This window comes from Hesperophylax consimilis, chromosome 24 (assembly GCF_061612785.1).
Source record: "Hesperophylax consimilis isolate HC1 chromosome 24, BYU_Hcon_1.0, whole genome shotgun sequence".
Classification (NCBI taxonomy): domain Eukaryota; kingdom Metazoa; phylum Arthropoda; class Insecta; order Trichoptera; family Limnephilidae; genus Hesperophylax; species Hesperophylax consimilis.
Window position 1 is genome coordinate 25,120,404 of NC_142859.1, and position 20,998 is coordinate 25,141,401.

The window sequence follows — 20,998 nt, forward strand, 5'->3', positions numbered from 1 at the left end:
AGGCCAATTAATAATACTCAACTCTCAACAGAATCACACAGTTTAGTTTTTCTGGCTGAAGCTAACAATGTCGGTAAATGTTTTATTATACTATCTAAAGATTGTTTTTTTTTCTTATTTTCAGCATCGTGACATCTAAGAACGCATTGACTACTACTACTAATAATACTATATCTAATAACCAGTCCCCAATAGTTATAAAACGGCATAAAATTAAAATTTAATATAATTTGTTGTGGTGGGTATTAACGTTGATTTATCCTTTAGTATCTGTGGAAAGTGAACGCATTATAGAACATAAACAACAAGTGATCAAGTGAAATCATGAGATGTTAGTAGATTGGACAAATAGTTTCGTGAATCCCTCAGATTTGTCCGCAGACAGAAAAATCTAATAATTTGATCAGTGGATTCATGAAATTCGTAAATCGAAAACATTTAATGGATATTATTGGTTTTCCTACGAGATGATTATCATATGATTTCCTGGAACCCTTATGTCTCATATTGACCTAATTAGTGACACCATAAATATTAGTAAATCGCTACCAGCTAATGGACAATAATGGTTTTTCTGTGAGATGCACATGATCTGATACCCTGGAACCCTTGTGCCTATCCCTGAAGATGGAAGTTGTCCAAGCACCGGTGCAGCTTCAGCAAGAAAGAGAGGATCGATGCCAAGGTAATACAAATATATTTATTCATTGAACTTTTTTAAGTATTACCTACAATGTATTACAGTTCCCCCGACTACCATACTAGGTTTTTGCCAGAATCTTTTGTCACCTATCGACGACTTTTAAATAAATGGTAGACTTAATTACTATACTCCTACATTTTTTTAAAAATTAATATAGATATAAGTGGGTACAGTGGTCTTATATAAATTACATATGGGTACAAAACATATTTATAATCGCAATCTCACCAAAGAAGAAACTGGTTCTTGTGCTTGGTGAGCGAGTTACACTAATTATAAGGAAAATAGAATAACATTATGCAATAGGTAAGTGGTATATATATAATAGGAACAGTTGAAACTTCTGAATCATCTATATGTGTGGGTGTACATTTATAGAATTTTGTTACATACGAAATACTGAGCAATTAAGAGAGTAATTAGAAACATTTAAATAAAGTAGAGATGAATATAGACTAACAATAAATATGAAGAAAGGGAAAAACAGGCAATTATTTAGTTAATTATTCGTGACAAGTATAACTACAGTTTTAGTTTCAGTTTGTTGATATCTTTTAATGTCTTTATTTCAATCGGAAGGTTGTTGAAATACTGTATTCGTAACTTATTACACGTATTCTATTTCATAAATGGTTTAAGTGGGTTCGTTTTAACTAATATATAGGTACACCTTTTTTAATATTTCATTGTATATGTGTGTTAAATGGTGTACATATTATCCAAACACGGATAGAGCTATCCTTCTCACAACAAATAACTAAGTGTAACTCTAAAAATCTTTCCTGGAAACGACCCCTGAAACCCCTAAGAAACGCATCTTGAATACTAAATAACATCCCATTTCACACAATAAATATTCACTGAGGTGATCTATTTTTTTTTCGAAAATACCTCTGTTCCTTTCTCGGGAAAAGAAAAACTACACGTTTATGGGGTTTTTAATATTATTAAATGTTTTTATGACTAAGGACGGATTGTTTTGGAGAATTTGAACAATTCATCAAATTTCAACGTTCATTTTCCAGTTCTGTGAAAGATTTTTTCAAGTTCTGTTTTAATTTCAGTTTTGTCAAGCAACTAGCCTGTAATGATATAATAACAGAACTTGAACAGGACTTTCACAGAACCCGGAAATGAACGTTGAAATTTGATGAATTGTTCAAATTCTCCGAAACAACCCGTCCTTAATCTTTTTTTTTCTGCAATCAAAGGAATTCAATTTACGAAGGAATTTTTACGAGGAATTTAATTTTGACGGCCGGCATAGTCCAGTGGTAACGCATTGGACTGCCATTCCGAAGGTCGCGGGTTCGAACCCGGCGTGCGCAAATAAATTTTATTTGATTGATTTGTGTTATTTCACAATTAATTAATTAAAATAATATATAGTATATTTGCGGCACGTTCCAGAGTGGAAGATACTACCAGTATCGCCCTGGTGTAAGACCACCATTCAGAATTGAAACGTTGCTCCAAATGGCTTTAGCCGTGTTTAGTGACTAGATCTGAATAGCCAGGTACTTCCCCACCTTCCTCTTTCCCTTCCCCACTTACCTTCAGCCTCACAACATCCTCCAATTGGGGATGCCATAGTCTCACTAGCTCCAGACGGGAGCAGTTGGGACTCTTGTGAGGTATTCACTATAAAAAAAAAAAATTAAATTCATTTTCAACAGTGAATGTTAAATTATCATTTTTATAAATTTGAGATAAAAAAAATTAAATGAATAAATACATTTGTTAAATGAATAAATAAGTCAGTGTTCAAATACGTTTGGCTAAATAATAAAGTGAAAATTTTTTCACTTCATGAACTTTTAAAATATAAAATAACTATCTGACGTGTACCCGGTGTTGCTGGGGATTATCCTTAGGAGATTAGACATGTACTATTGTGGAATTTTCTGTAGTCCTTTTTAAGATATACAATTCCGTAGTAGAAAATTTTGATGTATCTCGTGAGGATTAGCCAGCGTTGGCAAAAGAAAAAAAGAGTGCCAGAAAATATATTTTATAAAACATCGACTTTTCTATAAATATAATATGCATGTATCATATATGTAAACCTTCCGGAGTAAATTCTCTAAATGATAGAGATAATTCTATCGAAATCCGATTCGTAGCTTAGAAGAACTAAGCGCACAAATAGAGAGACGCGGATAGCGTATTTATTTTATACTATTTAGAGATGAAGAAAATTAAATTATCGATAAAACTAATGCTTTAGTCAAAACTAAAACCTGGTACCTTTTACTTTTAAAAATATAATTTATTTTTTATTTGTATTATTTTAAATCCCTGTTTAGAATAAATCAATCAAATGCTAACATAAGTTTATATTTTCTTCTTGTAATTCGCCAAAAAATCTTCATTGCTCCGTACGACAACGATTTTAGACTCTGTTTTTTTTTTCTGAAGGGAAGTTTTATTTAATTTGTTTTCCTTGTTTCATGTGTGTGATTGTGCTGCAGGTTGTCATCTTTTATTGAAAATTTAATTGATGCATGGCCATTTATTATTTTTTTTATTAAAAATTATATTTTGAAGCGAATAACTTGTTTAAACAACAGGATTCACTCCTTCAACCTTTCCTGGATTTTATTTTTTCTTTTCTATAATTCAGTGTCATTTGTTTCGTTAACCATTCGTTGAATAATAAGTTTTTAGAGTGGCTGAATTCCCTAACTATGATAATTATTTGTATCATCTGTAAATCTGTTTATGTGAAAAATCATCTGATGGAAGCTTTACAAAAAATAATTCAAATTTTCTACTTATCGAGAGGAAAATAATTTCATCATTGTCATATTTTCGGAAGCTGTGTGTAGTTTTTTTTTTATTTAGGAAGAAGAGAAATTTCGGGGACAAAAAGGTATGATGGGTGGGTAGGTATCTAGAGGTCAGTGTGTCTAGGAGCGACGTGTGAATCCATCCCTCCCGCTGTGGTGCAAGGTATTAGATCGAGAGTGTCCGGCTGGAGAGGTCATCATCTCACTTAATCGTTTTTTCCCAATCCGGCCCGCCATGCAGGTGGTAGGCAGACGCATCTGCCGTCAAAGACAAACCTCACCCCGTAGATCCCGGGACCCCTGCTAAGTCATCAAATGTAGTGAACATCTTGCGCTGAGAAAAATGAGTATTGCTGATTTATTAAAAATCTCTTCAAGTTATTAATAATTCTGTTAAAAATGGTACTGCAGGCCGCTTCCTGATAAACTATTAAAAATTCGTAATAATATAAATATACTTGTTCATGTACCTGGGTTTGTCTTAATAATGTATAATAACAAAATGCTAAAATGTTGAGATTTTTATCGTGACAATAAATTAATATTTTATTAAGAGTTTAACAGGAAAAGGTATTAATTCATTTGTTAAGTGCCTACAATCCCTTTTTTAACCGAAATACGAATAATTTGAAGAGATTCTTAACAAATTAGGAGAGGAGAGATGAGACCTGGAAAAACACATTGTGGAACCAGAGGAAATATCCACATATCCAATGACAACCCTGGTGAACTTTATAAAAGGGACCGAGTGACTGTTAAAGGAATGAGGTAAAATGGGAGATAACACAAATAAAATAAAAATAATAATAAATTAACAATATTTGTTATCAGTATGTTTTGTCCGGTGACCGGATAAATCATCACAAAGATAATTCATCACATCTTTAAAAAGTTATATAAAGTCATGGAAAGTTATGAAACAAAAATTTTATTAACTGGGTTATGTAGGTTAGGTTAGGTTAGATTTAAAAAAAATCATCGTTTCTAATGACTTTATATCACTTTTTAAAAGTGTGTTGAATTGTCACTGTGTTGAGTTATCATGGAACCGTTTTGTCCGTGTGGGGAGACCTATGGTGTTGGTTATCCCCTTAACGGCCTCCCAAATTAATATGATTCTTATGTTTTAACTAGGTACTTTTTTGTTTTTTTTTTTTAAATTGATATATTTTGGTGAATTATTTTACTTGTACAAAATAGTGTAGGAATTTCCAAAACTGAATGCGACCACGTAACATTGATATTAGCGGAACCAATAAATATTTCAGAAATGAGGTAAGTTATTTTTTTTCTACCTCGCCTCCTTTGGTCGAGTAGGTACTCTTTAGCTTCCGGGACTCTGAAATTAATCAGGAAAGGCTTACGGGGATTTCCAAACGGAGTCAAAAGAATTTCCGTTTCAGTTTCCTTACAAAATAAAAAGGGGTGACTTACAGTACTTTTCCCTCCCTGACGGAGCAAAGAAAACTAATAGATAGCAACTCAAATAGTATTTTTTTTTCCTTAAAGGTAAAATATTTAATTGAAAGATTGGCCACGTAGTGCTGTATCTGTCACCAAATGGAAAATCCTCAAAAAACTCGTTCTCTATTATGGTCAGACATAATATGTAACCAAGCACATAAGATAAACGGATTTAGGAAGAGAACACACCAAAATTTCCTTTTGCATTTAAAAGCTTAACGTAGACTCGTATAATTTGAAATACAACCTGAGTGAACCTGAGTGGGGGTAGGAACCTGGGATGGTTCTCATTGTATTGGAAGGGTCGTGCTGTTTTCAGTCGTTACCATGGTTTGGTCCGGACAACAACGGGGCTTCGCCATCCGCCCATTTCTTGAAATTAGCCGTTCTGCCATCACCACCCAGCGGGACTTTCGGCTTCAATTTGCGACTTTTTCCTGTAGGGCTCATTGAAGGAAAATGTTTTATTGAACATTGGTTTCACATCTTGGAAGAACTCAAGGATCGAATTTGGGAGGAAATCGCCGCTACACCGGTCGAGATGTGAAAAATTATTTATGTGAGTTTTGAATATCAATATAAGGGCGACAAAAGAATTGAATTTTTTTATGGTTTTCGAGGTAACATTGGCATATTTTTGTCAAATTATTAAAAAAAATAATGTCGTGCTAATTACTGTTGTTTATGACAAATCAATGACAATCAATTTAAGAGGTGTGTATGGGTAACGCCGCTCCGGACACAATTTATTAGATAACCAACACCTCTGCCAAAAGTCACCCCAAAGTGGTTCGCTACGTTTGTTGACTTAGCAGGAGTGTCCAAGTTCATGGAGTGAGGTTTATTCGGGTCTTGGCGGTGGGTGCGTCTTTCCACCAACTACGTGGCAGAAAAGATTGCTAGAGACTGGTTGAGGGAGACCTTTTGACCTCTCCAACAGGACTTTGCACTTGCACCGCAGTGGGAGGATGGATTCAGGTGAAGGATTGTCCTTCACTCACAGTTCCTACCCACCTCACATGTCTTTCTCCTTCCTTAAGTACTTCCCTAAAAACACCCTTCACACAGCATTCCCAAAGATGACATAGGCCCCGAGTGGAATTAATTTCCTCACAGCTTTACGAAATATATATGACAAATATTACGAAAAACGCGTTTTTTTTAGAATAGTTTCTAATTTAAATACGAAAAATTTGTGTTCCAGTCTTAATTGGTCTAAAATCAAAATTAAATTTTCTTGTGGAAAATATCTTAAATACGAGAGTCTCTCAAAATTACAATGATTCAGACTTACATTAATTGATAACCATAAAAGTCAAAATAATTACGTACCTATCTAATTTAAAAAATATTTATACAAAATACTTTTAGTTTCTAGTTCATATCACAAACCCCAATCACAGGAATTAGTATTGTCACATCTATTCACAGTTCAAATTTGGTTCAAATCAGCCACTCAACTCATAACTCGATTGTCACGCACGTCGCGTCGGTAATGCAGGGATTGGCTTCTCTGCCAACAATGGCGGTGGCTAAATTACATTATCGAGTTGTTTGATTAATTTCATTTCCTACTTTCCCGGACCCTCGACGTGTTATTTCTTGGTTTTTACATTGAATTATTGAAAAGAGGTCGGAAGTCAATTAGGCTATACATGTAGTATAAGCGGTTTATATTTAAAAACTCCTACAACTTTGAAGTAGTCGAAGAGTTTGCCTACCTGGGCTCCATCATAACGCAGGACAACGAAGACCCAGTAGAAGTAAGAAAGCGCATCACAGCCGCTAACAACACTTACTTCGCGTTGCTGCCAGTGTTCAAATCCCGAAACGTCCATAGGAAAACCAAAATAACCCTGTATAAAACAATTATTAGAACGGTCTTAGCCTATGGATGTGAGGCGGGAACACTGACAGCAAAGTCTGCGGAACGGCTGGACACCTTCGAAAGAAAGGTACTTCGAAGAATCTTAGGAGCGGTGCGAGAGGGAGAGGCACGGAGAATCCGCCACAATAAGGAGCTATATGACATCTACCAAGCTCCCAGACTCTCTACTCATTTACGGCTCCAAAGACTAAGATGGGCCGGACATGTGCACCGAATGCCAAGCACACGTGTACCAAAGAAGGTTCTAACAGGACACCCGGGAGGCAAACGAAAGGCGGGCAGACCTAGGCTGAGATGGGAGGACGATGTCAGGAAAGATGCCAGAGGACTACTCCATGTTGCAGATTGGAAGACGACGGCCGAGGACAGAGGGCGGTGGAGGCTCATGTTAAAGGAGGCCAAGGCTCGAAATGGGCTGTAGCGCCACTGAAGAAGAAGAAGATGTAGTATAAGCGGAAGACACTCTCAGTATAGCCCTGGTGTAAGACCACCAGTAGGATTGAGACTTGACTATATTTATTGCTAAGTAGCCAGGTACTGTCCCCCCTTCATCTTCTCCATATCCTTTCCACCCTACCATCTTAAGCCTTAATTATCAGCCTAATAACCCTAATTGGGGATGCCATAGTCGCACTTGCTCCAATCGGTTTGGAATTATTATAGGTACACTGAAATGTTCCTGAGTTACTTCATACTTCAACCAGTGATTCGTGGACATTATTTGGTGTAAAAGATGTACCTTAGTAAAACTTTGTTCTCGGGTGATATTTTTGTTATAGGTTTCCAAACCATTTTTATTTATAAAAGATATTTATAAAATGTTCCTGAGTTACTTCATACTTCAACCAGTGATTCCAGGACATTATTTTGAGTAAAAGATGTACCTTAGTAAAACTTTGTTCCCGGGTGATATTTTTGTTATAGGTTTCCAAACCAATTTTATTTATAAACGAATAATACTCTCTGTGAATTTGATTTACATACAAATCTACAGTTTTGTTTCGAGGTCGATGAAATTTTGCATATTTGATCTTCAAAACAAGAGGAAGGTTGCTGTTTACGTGATATTTTGAAAAATTACCCCCATTCCTTAAAGCTTGATACTTCTTGATTAAACATTGCACACTTGACTTTCAAATTAAGATTAAAATTACTGTGCAAAACCCGTTCAACACAGGGGACTTCAGCTACTAGAAGCTATTTCATTATGATACTTCAGTTACTTCATTATGATACTTTAGAATCAGAATGAAGCAATAAATAAAGCAATAAAATGCTATTAAAGCTTTCAACAGTGTAAAACTTGAAATTAAAATTGAGGAAAATAAAAATAAATTCACACACAAAATTACAAAATGGATTAAAGAACAAAAAAGACAATATTACCAAAATGTCATAGCATAAAATAAAAATAAACCTACACGTAACACACAAAACCAATATAAACACACATCACTCACAAACACACAAGATTATTTTCATTGTATTATTTTTTTAAATTTTAAATGTATTATTATGTATTTCGTATTTTTAATTTTAAATGTATTATTTTCTTTTTAGATGAATTATCTTCTTTTTAAATGTATTATTTTCTCTTTAAATAATATGTAGATTATATTTTCATATTATAAAATGAAGGCCTCAGCACGGGCAAGCCACCCAGTGAGGCCTACATTACTGGAAAACATAAATTGTAAAAAATAATGTACCAAATAAATAAATAATAAATAAATAATGGATTTCACCAAAAATGAAAATTAAAAATAATATTAACTGTTTACAGTCTATCGCCACATAAAAAAAAATACGACTAACAAACTGATTTTCATTTGGACGCTAAAACAAAATCAGTTATAAAAAATATTTTTTTGAAAAGATTGCTCTATTTAACTTTTAAATGTCACTTCTTTTGATTAGTACACAATCAAATTCTAGATTCAAAATGTACCTCCATCTAACAAAGAAGCCTCTCCACCCTCACTTATCTGCCGCTATACAGATTAAGGGCGCAAAGTGTGAACTGACAATCCATGATTTGATTTGTTTAATTGTGCCCCCTTTGCCCACTTTGCCTCTACCCTCCTGACCCCACTGATTTAGTATTCTTGTCACGCCACTGGCCTCCAGGCATTTTTAATGCTAACTCTCTAATACCCTGATAATTACAATTATCACTATATATTCGTAAAATTTATAGGATGTTTATTACATACCGAAGACAAAAATACAAAGGTGTCCGGAGGTAAAGGGCACTAACTTCTTGAGGTGATTTTACGTGATAATTCAATTAAAAAAATAACCTATTTAAATTCCACGTTTTAAGTTAGTGTTCAGCTAAAATAGTAGTAAATTAAATTTGAAAAAAAACGATGGAATATCAAAAAGGTTTTTTTTAACAATTTTACTTCTACCATCGTTTAGGGGAGATCCTTAAAGAATGGGACACATATTGAATGGGACAAAGTCGGATTCTCATAGGAGCACCGACTGATCCTACATACAGTATTAAGCATATTTTGGCGTCGGACGTTATTGTGTTTTGCAGAGTTGACGGTGGTTTAAAAAAAAAAAATTCTGATTTTGCAGCAATTTTAAAAGGTTCCTAAGCAAAATGTATTTCTATGTATCAATCCACAGTAGTCTCTAATTTTCCAATGCGTACACAATTCTGGCTTCAGTAGTAGTGTTTTATATGTCACCAATTGTTTTTGGACAATGTGGTGTGCATATTGAATGGGACAAAATAATGATTATTGAATGGGACATGTCCCTAACGTAATATTTATAATGACGAATTTAAATAATTATGACCGGTGGGGAATATTTCTTCTGTTTCTATTACATAACATATAAATATATATATAGGGTTTTACAATAAGAGGTATTATTTTGAATAGCCCGCTATTTCGGTAGATGTTACTTTTGAAGCTGTCATTTTTTAACATTTGACAAGTAGAAACTACGTCATTAATAAAAATGTAACGATACACGCTTCAACAACGCATTGAAATTATTAAAATTCACTTGAGTGAATCAAATGCAAATCGTCTTGAGTGATGAGACCCATTTCCACCTCAGTGGCTTCGTCAACAAACAAAATTGTCGCATCTGGGGATCGAAAAACCCAAGAATTATTGTTGAAAAGCCTCTCTGTCTTCAATGTGTGACTGTTTGGTGCGGTTTATGGTCCGGCGGAGTCATTGGACCTTACTTTTTCGAAAATGAGGCTGGAGCAACAGTTACGGTGAATGGATTACGCTATCGAGAGATTATTAATGATTTTTCATGGCCGAAATTGGATGGTATTGATCTGGGCAACGTTTACTTTCAACAAGACGGTGCTACGTGTATATAGTATATATATATATATATATATATATATATACACGTTCATATATATAAATATACTATATACACATTCTATATATATATATTTTGTTGTGACATGACATATAGGTAGTAGTCGAAGTATTTTATTTTAGGTCAAATCAAAGTAAAATTACGGAGGAAAAATGGTCTACATATTAAAATTGCAACTAAAGTTTTTCTGGGGGTATTTGAAAAGCAGCAGAAAATACTTCCATCAGTCAACCACAATAAAATATCTGCAGAATATGCAAATGCAACTGGAAAAAATTGACGGACCTGCTTGGATTCAGTGTTTAATTTGCCCATGGTGGATAAGCGAGTTGTAACAATAACAGCAAGAAGCATTATTACGAATTCGGAATATTTATGGAAGAATGCCTTTTTTACACTTCTACTAATCTGTTTTATTTTCTTTTATGATTTTTTTTCTAAAAGGCGCGATTGCCGTTATTGTTAGTTTGATAAACATACCACATATATATTTTTTAAATTTATTTCATTAGGGTTTTATTATAAGTAAAAAAGATATTTATGGTCTTACTAAAAAACGTGGTGAAATTTTTATTTAACTCATAAACGACCGTGTATGTAAAAACCTCACTAATTGAAACGCAAAATAAAAACTCACATAAAATAGTTAATGGAAAGATACATAAGATGTATACACTGCTTATCCACAGAAAGAAGGTTATTTATCTGTTATATAAACTTCAAATAATAATTTCTTATCGAATTTCAGAATTTTTCAAAGGTATTAAAAATATTCTTTGATTTCTTCATTTTAAACATGTTGTAAAAATAAATACTATTGCAGACACTAGATTAAATGACATTTTAGATTTTTTATTTAAAAATTTAATTTGAAGGAAAAAACACAAAACAAAAACATCAAAAATATTCGAGAGTTTCAAATTAAAAAAAGTTCTTTTATTTTAATATTTTGCAATATAACTGTCTCTTCATTTTTTATCTCGTTCATACCTACAGTTAAAAATGATAAAATATTATAATAAAAATTCCCAGCGAATAACCAAAAAATCAGATATTTTTTATATATTTTTTCATCAATATTAAAGCCGACTTTTGTGCTTCGTTTAATAACATCACTTTAGTGAATGTTTTAATAAACTCACACGGTAAAAGTAAATAAAAATATAATAAGTAGGATACAACCTCACTTTTTCTGATAAGATGAAACCATATTTCTCACGATATGACATCCAGATTGGATTAAAAGTGATAAAAATAATAGAAAGTTTATTTTTTTATTTTTTTTTTATTTAGTTACTTTTTTAAATAATTAGGTACATTTTTGTATGGCACATGAAATAAAATATATATATAAAATTAAAACAGATCATTGAAGTCCTCCTCACTAGGAGGACTATATTTATGTTAGTATACGTTTTCAGCGACTAAGATGATGTTTTAAATATATTAACTAGTTCTTCTTCCGATATTTCCCTAAGCCAATTGTAATAATATATTAATGAATTAAGATGCGACTAAGATGATTGCGACTAAGATGATGTTTTAAATATATTAACTAGTTCTTCTTCCGATATTTCCTTATTGAATTGTAATAATATATTAATGAATTGGTCATTAGAATTATAGAAATTATTGTTAAAAACATGATTTTAATCACACATAATAAACCGACACAGTCATTCGCGGGGAAACTGACGTTCATGGCGCGCATGCGCACTAAGGAGCGCATGCGCGTAGGTCTGATAATTGAAATGTTGTGAGAATTTTTTTTTGGCAATAATTCTAAATCAACATTGTACAATGTGTAACAAAAACGATTAAGGCGATTCACTACGTCGTGTAGTATTTTAAATTGAGCCGCTATCAATAACAACCCTTACGTAGAAGGCGATAAGGTTTAAATTCCCGCTTAACTCCATCCGCCTGTTTTGATTTATTCAAGAAAAAAACTTGGCCAAAAAGTGCCTTTCATTTTATTTTGTGGATGTTCAGGAATAAATTTTTTTTTTTTTCGATCATTTTATAAATAAATTAATTTGCCACATTATACAATAAAATTATAACCGAAAATGGGTTCGTAAGAAGGAGATTTTGAACTTTAAAGCAATTTTCATAGGCCTTATACATTATTTTTTTCTGGGCTTATAAAAAGACTTATCTAAAAAATACTCAATTATTTTAAAGGCCAAGATGTATTCAACTCGCAGTATTTAATCAAAGCATCTGAAACATTTCTAGGCGACCAAATTTTCAAACCAAAAAAACACGATTTTGCATTATTACGTATGGCATCGTCTTAACGATTGTAAAGTGGTTTTTCTTTAATAATGCTGTTAGAATTTGGGTATTGTATTCAAATTTATACTCCTTTAGTGTTATTCCCATTTACTATTTTTTCTGATCCATTTAATGAGTAATTCTCATTGACTATGACAAACTTAATGGAGCTAAAAAAAATTTTTTTTGTGCTAAAATCAAATGTTTTATTTTACTATAGTGCAAGAGTCGACGATTACCAAACAATTTTGATATATATGTAATTTTTTTGTTTTTCTAAACTATCCCATTCATCAAGGATCTCACATAGAATCACCTCCCGACGAATGAGCAATCCCGTTTTTAATCGGAGAGCAATTGATTTGAAGACATTAAAATTAGCAATATTCATTTTTCTCTGTGTTGATTTCTGAATGGTGATATCTTGCCAAAACGACACTTGATTGTGAAATAACCCACATATTAAAATGCTATTTCACTTATAATATGCTTATTTAAACTAAGGGTGGCTTGTTTCACAGAATTTGAACAATTCATCAAATTACGTTACGTGTAAGTTGTATACAAGTTCTGTTATTATATCATTTTAGGCTAATTGCTTGACAGAACTGAAATAATAACAGAACTTGAAAAATCTTTAACAGAACTTTAAAAATAACTCTTCTTCAAATTCTTCGAAACAACCCGTCCTAAGTGTCAAATTAGCGACCTTTGTATTAAGATAAAATAAATTAATACCAGATTTTGTCGCTAAAAAACTCATTCCCTGATTAATTTGTTAGCTTAGAATCTAAAAAACTTCTACTCTAAATATTATTCGTTGTTGGTATTTTAAATAAACACCCTGTATATTATTTCTGTTCCGGGCCTCTTTGTCCCATTTTCCTGACAGCGGCAACTAAATGACTTTAGGCAAATAGAATCAGTGGTAATCAAATGAAGGCGTCAGACTTGTTGGTAGTTACTTGATGATTTTGTTAGGCAAGTACCTTCCCGGTATTGAGCGGTACCTACCCTTCAAAGTAGGAGGGGAGGTGGGATTAGAATGACGATGAATGATAAAATTCTATCAAATTTAATTTCATTGAAACTAATATCTTCTATGTTCTTTTATTTAACAACAAATATACATTTATATATTTTACATTAACTCCACACAGGAGAACCAGAGGAAAATCTTTTCCCTCGGGGCCTATATCATCTTTGGGGATTTTATATTGAGGGCCTTTTTCAAGAGAGAAAGGAGGAGAGCATTCCACAGCCGAGCTGTTGAACTCAAGAACGAGTCATAGAAGCGATCCGTTATAATGTGACAAATATCAACTGTGTACACATGTAAGGAGCGCGTTTGGCGTGTTTCCTGACTATGTACCGGTGCCGAAGGGATCAATGACGCTAATTACTCGGATTATCTTCTATTTTAATAGCGGTGGAATAAGAACAGCATGTCTAACTGACGTCTGTGCTCTAAAGATTGCAATTACAACGAATTGCAAATGCAACGGACCGCCCGTTTATGCACAGAGTCAAGGGTTTTTTTAAGGGATTTTGGGGCTCCAGACCAGAGGTGGCTGCCAAATTCAACAGTAGGGCGCATACGCGATTTTTATAAGATCAGCAGTTGTATACCATTAATAGTACTTATATTGATGTACTAATGAGAGTAATTCAGTGTTGGAGTAGGAAGAAGAAGTGTTTACAGAGGAACCACAGTGGTTTACGAAGAAAATATATATACCTACATTTCTAAAACTAATATGCACAGTTGCTAGCTGTTCCTGACCATAAAGATATATTTTCTATGTTTAGTAATGGTAGCGATAATCTGGATTGTAAGCCACACAGACCATCAGGGAATAATTAATTCCCTATGAAAAAAAAGGTTAGTTACAAAATTCACTCTGCAGGCAGCGTAACAAATTATCATCCAGCCACCAAATATATGCATAAAACAGAGAATTCACCGAATATATCACTCGCATTGAGATTGGCAGCAATTCCTTAATCTCCAAATTCGGCAGCGGAAGGCAATCAGCCCAATAAAACTTGCATTCGCACCATGAAATAATGATCTGTCACGACAAGCTCTCAAGAAGGTAGAATTTAGAATAAATTGAATTAACACATTGTAATTCAAAAAGTACTGTTACTTTCTTGTGACAAAAATATTTAAATCTTTTAGTCTTAAATCGACCAAACAGGAATAGTGGTGCCCTCTTTTGTAAAACAATATAATTCAGATGAACCCAGCTGCTTAATGCACAGGCAACTTAATTTCATTGTCACCCACCTGCAGAGCTAAATCTATATAATAACTGACCAGAGATGTCTATCCTGTCCACTATTTTTAATTTTAAGTTTAAAATTTTAAGTTAACTAATTTTAAGTCTACTGCTTCAAACGGGTACACACTGAAATAATAAAATCGTAGTAATAAATTTAATTAAACCATTTGATAAAAAATCACAATTAAATAAACGCCGGGTTCCGGCACTGAAACGCCTGGGTTTTCGGCACTGAACTAAAACTGGAACTGAAATGTTTAGTTTTTACAAAGCATCGTTGAAAAATCCAAATCAGTTGTGTAAAATTAATTATAGTGATAAATCACAATCTGTGGAGACGAGATAATAAAGATTTTTTAAGAATAACAAGAAAGGACTGTTATTGATATGACTTAGAGAGGACACTATATTATAAACAATAGACATTTAATTCGCTATCTTATTCTTCATAATTATTAATTAGTATTACGAGTATTTACCAGTGGCAATAATAGAGTTGATATTAATTTTAAAATACTGGATTTTTTATGAAATGACCTTAAGAGGAACGGCTGCGCGGCCTTCTTCATACAAAACTTAAATTTGAATTTGAGGCCAAATACTAAATTTATGTTACAACGTAAATCTGTAGTTTGAAAATTAAATCACCCATTAAAATAGTTATTATTAATGATTAATATTTTTTTTGTATATGTCATCATATTTACATAGGGAAAAAGTTATATTATTTTCTTAATAATTACCGTTAAGTCACAAATATTAGCCAAACTTGCCTATAAAATCGTAAAAATAGATTTATTTAACTTCCCATATTTTATGGTTTGAAACACAAATAAATAAAGTAACACATATCCGTGCTAGATTTTTGCTACACTAAAAAATGATCGCTCTTACAAACACATCAAATGAGTTTTACAACATACCCATTTATCTATCCTATGACGAATCTCACATGAAATTTATCGATAAAAATCTCCGCCGCATTTGATTTGGACACATTTAGCAGGTTGCCGTTTTGAAGGGTTGTTTAACGAAAGCCCAGCGCGCTATTCTCACAACCCCTAGCCCATAAGCCCCTTTTGTAAGAACCTTCCCTTCAAACCTACCCTTACCCGACCTACCCGGCTCTGCCCGGTACCGGGGCCAAGGGGCGCAAATTCTTTACCGTGGGGATAAATTAATTTGCAATTTGGATCAAGTGGCCGGTGTCCGGAATAAATAGGAGCCATTATGGCCAAATGACGAAACGAGCGTGGATTCGTGCCTTATGTCGTCGGGGTGAATTGATCATAATATTATAAAGGATAACTTTAACCTTTTAGGGGTTGGGATTTTGATACTACATTTAAACGCATTGGATTTTCTTGCTTTGTATTTTTGAATATCTAATTATTATGATTCGATTCAATTCGATTTACTTAATTATTGACTTACTTTAAATGTCTCTTTCTTAGTAAATCTCTGTAATTTACCTGCGGTGGAGACATAATACGGTTGGGAGAGATACCAATTCAAGATTCTGGAGTTAAACTCTATATCTCAATACATACTAACCTATAACTTATCACTTACTATTCTTACAACTAATAACTTACAGCTAAGATTTATTACTAGTGACCTAGAACTAAGATTTATAATTAGCGATTTACAACTAAGACTTATGATTAGTAACATAAAAAAATGCATATTTGTGACCAAGTGGGTTTAAATAAGTAGTTGGGTACTGTCAAAATATACCTAATAGAAGAGAATAAGAGCTTTACACTGTTATTCACTTTGATATGTATAACCTTGTTTAAAGTCAAAATCAATGTTTTCGATAGCTTTCCTTATGAAGATTTGGTAAGTATGCAATGTGTCACGTGACATCACTCGAAGTACATTATTTCATAATTTCGATGTAGGGCTACAGTGCCTGCCCGCAAATATCAACATTTTGATGGCTACTATTTTTGGTATTTTCCAAAAATTAAAAAAGTTCGGTGATCACCATGCTCTAATTAATAAGATACGTTTGTAAATATTGTAAATTTTGATGTAAGAGATAACCTCGCATTGTCTTTTGTGCCACTATTAATATTAATTGCTTTTTTTCAGACGGTCACAGTTCCCCCCGCGACGACTGTTACTCAGCCGGTTCCCCGCCCTCCATGGGCATGTGCGGGCTGGGGTCCATGGTCCCGCCTATGGGCGCCATGGGACTCCCGCCCATGGGGGCGATGGGTGGGATGGGGTCCATGGGGTCCATGGGCATGGATGGCCAGCTGGTCAGGGCGGTCAGATCGCCCGCCCATTGGAGGGTGCACCACGAGAGCTCGGGGAAGAAGTCTAATGCGTTGGGTAAGATTATTATAACATTAATCTTTATATCAACTAATTAAGTAACAAACAGCTTGGTCTTCGTACACACTCTTTGCTTCAATCACATTCATACACCGTCTGACGCATACCCTTCTGTTATTGTCCGAATCAAGTTTTTTTTTAATATTTACATTAACTCCCACAGAAGGCCCTGAAGAAAATAATTTCCATACGCCTATCTCATCTTTGGGGATGTTGTTGAGTGTAGAGTGGAGTAAACAAGGGTGTTGAAGAGATTCATTTTATAGCAGGGAGGACACACAATTAGTTGATTATGTCTTCCTCAAGCGTCCTTGGCTTCTTCTACCATTCTTTATACTATATTTATATTTAAAATTTAAAAATTTTTTTGGAAGATCTAAGTTGATTTTTTCTTCAACAAAGCATTTGTGTGACCATCGCTTTATGTTATTCAGTCAGTTAAGTATTATGTATTAAGCCAGGGCCGGCCCTGAGCCAAACTACCCCTTACGCGAGCAATATTTTGGCGCCCCTTGTCCAAAACCTGTGATCAATAATATCCGTATGATTTTTTATTTTTGTGTAGCGCCGTTCTTATGAAAAATACTCTCAAGGGCGACTGTTAGGTGTTAGGTATTATCAGCGCCTTGACAATTAGGCGCCCGGAGCGGACTGCTCCTATTACGCCTGCATAGGGCCGGCCCTGTATTAAGTCCACACAAAATGTTGTGTTATTATTTCCCTCTGAAGTTTAATGTTATGGGTGCGACACTTGTTAAAAATTAAAGTTCGTGTTAATACTTAGATATTTAGCAAAATCTCCTTGCCTCATTGATAACATAAAAATATCTAATCAACATTTTTTCTTCTGTGTTTCCTCCCTCCTACAACATGGGTCTCTTCCAGACCCACGTTCACTCCTTCCTCTCCTGAAAGAGATCCTACACACAACAGCCTCAATGATGAAAAACCTAACGAGATACCACCCAAACTTACAATGCTTTTCGAACCCAAGCCAGCTATAAAAACAATATATTTAAGCATCATGTATCTATATTATATCTTTTGAAAAGGCCAATGTCAGTTATTCAAATTTCACGAGGTGTATATGAAATTTGCTTCTTTTAGCACTTTTCAATTTTAAGAAAGGCAACATTAGCCCCTAAAAATCAAAATATTTTTTCGGGAAATCCAAAAGCGATTTTGATTTCGTAAAAAAAACAATTTTAAGACGAAAACGCACAATAATATTTTTAATTGTTTTTGTGTTTAATTCGTACAAATCAATTAATTTTTTTTGAAATTTAATAATGTTATGCGAGTATTCTAATTACTCTAGCGAGTACACAATTCTAATTTTGTATTATTCTTGGCCATTTTTAAGCTGTAGTTAAGCCACGTTGTTTATATGATTAGTTTTCAGTGATATTGAAATTGGGCGGGGGTAAATAGAATAATATAAATAAGTAGTCTCAACGTGGCCTTACCACAATTTTAAAATGGCTTTGAACGTCGAAACACTGTCATAATAATAAAAAACTAAAACACTTTCAGAATTTGACTGACATTTACCCTTTTAGAAGAAATCGAATATGATCAAAAAAGAAAACAGGCCTTATAAAATATTATGTTGTAGAAGGTCAGTTACATTGACAGTCTAATTTTCACCTTTCCGCTGGGGAGAGGTAATGCAAAAATAATATCGTTTAGGCCTGTTTTTCAACTGCTCAGGTCTGGTGTGCGTGGTCTGCGGCGATACCAGCTCCGGGAAGCATTACGGCATTTTGGCCTGCAATGGTTGCAGCGGCTTCTTCAAGAGATCCGTAAGGAGAAAACTCATCTACAGGTAAGAAAATGATCTATGCTTTAACTAGTAGTTCTGTGAACGGTAAACCTCACGCCCAAACAATTACCTATGCTTTAACTAGTAGTTCTGTCATCGGTAAACCTCACGCCCAAACAATTACCTATGCTTTAACTAGTAGTTCTGTCAACGGTAAACCTCACGCCCAAACAATTACCTATGCTTTAACTAGTAGTTCTGTTAACGTTAAACCTCACGCCCAAACAATTACCTATGCTTTGACTAGTATTTCTGTTAACGGTAGACCTCGCGTCCAAAAAAAACATATTTCTTATTATATTTTATTTAAAATATATACTTATTTACCTACTTACTTTATTAGAAACCATATACTTTATGTTACATTTTTTTTTTAATATTTCAAATAAGGAATTAAACAATCTGTCCAACGAAACTTCTCCATATCAATGTGAATTATATTTTCATACTTTTTTCAGGAAGGCATTTAAACCTTTTTTTATGTTTGTTTTGATTTTCAATAATAAAATTGAATGAGTATTTTATCGCCTTTTAAAAACGATTCTCAGTTTTCGAAATATTCCATTTATTTATTTTTACTCTCTGAACTTCGGACAACGAAATCAAGAAATATAAATGGGGTTAATTACCTATTTAACCCCTTTATTTTTACTTTATTTCACGCCTATTGGGGCTTTTACATACATATATGTATATAAAAAATATTGACGAAATTGTACACGCAAATAGTGCAGAAAACGACTATTTAAAAGAATTGCACAAAAATAAATAGAAAGAAAAATCAATGAACTTGATCCACACAGCATGCAGCCACAAAACATAAAAAAATCAAAATATTTATTTTTTCTTTGTCGACAAAATTATTATGTGTTAGTCAAATTTATTTTATTTATTTAACGCCCAGAGGGCTTTTACATGGTTGGTAGTATAATTTTAATTTGACAGATACTTTGAAACATAAAAAATAAGAATAAAATTACATTTGATAAAAGCTATGCAACGAGTCATACAAACACAAGAAACAGAAACAGAAAATTACAGCTATTTGTAGGTTTACATGATGTGTTTAGGAGTATTGTGGAAATAAATGTTTTTAATGATCCACAAAACTTGCCAAGTTGATATTGAATATGTCAATATCACCCAAGTAATGATTTCCCATGGTGTGAAGTCGTTCATTAAATAATAATACTTAAATAAATACCTTTATTAAAATATTCCACTACCTGATGAAAAAAACTTCAATAAGGTATGCTTATATATTGAAATTGATATACTATACAATTTGTCCAAATAATCGTCACTCTCAAATTCTATTTCAAAAAATTGGCAGGTACCATAATATTTAAAATGAATCTTTACTGAACCATTTAAATAGCGTACATCTTGAAACAGAAACTGAACGTACAAACAAATTTTCAGACAGACGAAACGCAAAAGGTTCGAGTTAAAACAAGACTACCCTCAGACAATAATAAATAATTATGATTATGTTGAATTGTACAAAATAAATGTATTGATTGGGGATTTTCAAAACCACCTTAACAAGCGCTACAAATTCCTTCTTGTATATACCAAGTTAATCTTGATTGGATGCGAGCGTGGTGAAGTGGTGACATGATGGGTGAGAGCAAGAAAGGGACGGCCTTTGCCGGGTCAGAGAGTGAGATGATTTGATATGTGTGCTGGTTGTTGGGTGGCTCTCGCGCTAGACTTGGCAAAGCCGGCGGTCAATAGCCTAATTCCGCCTTTGTTGTTCTAATCCCATTGGCACGAATCAGGAGAAAATTGGTAAAATTAATTCGTATATTCATTTTTATCTAGTTTAATTTGTAGAACTCCATTTCTCTTTTAGTTTTATTTTAAATTCAATAATTTTATTATTAAATTTAAGAAAATAAATCGTTTATTTATAAACATCTTGTGACGTGTAATTTTTGTTTCACCTTGCTAATGCATTATCAAACTGTTATTATCATGCGAAAGGCATTATCACACGTGATAATAATAAATGACAGCATAAATTGTTCATAATTAAATAAAACTTTATATTTGATTATTGAATAC

At 33.4% G+C, this 20,998-nt stretch overlaps 1 protein-coding gene across 1 annotated transcript in view; it reads left to right on the forward strand.

Moving 5' to 3' along the window:
* The first annotated feature begins 627 nt into the window (after window positions 1–627).
* Hr51 (photoreceptor-specific nuclear hormone receptor 51) overlaps window positions 628–20,998 on the forward strand; it is a 95,221-nt gene continuing 74,850 nt past the window's right edge. Inside the window, 3 exon segments of the mRNA XM_089646308.1 lie at window positions 628–685; window positions 16,864–17,106; window positions 18,820–18,934. Of these exon segments, the coding sequence (XP_089502434.1) occupies window positions 628–685; window positions 16,864–17,106; window positions 18,820–18,934 (416 nt within the window).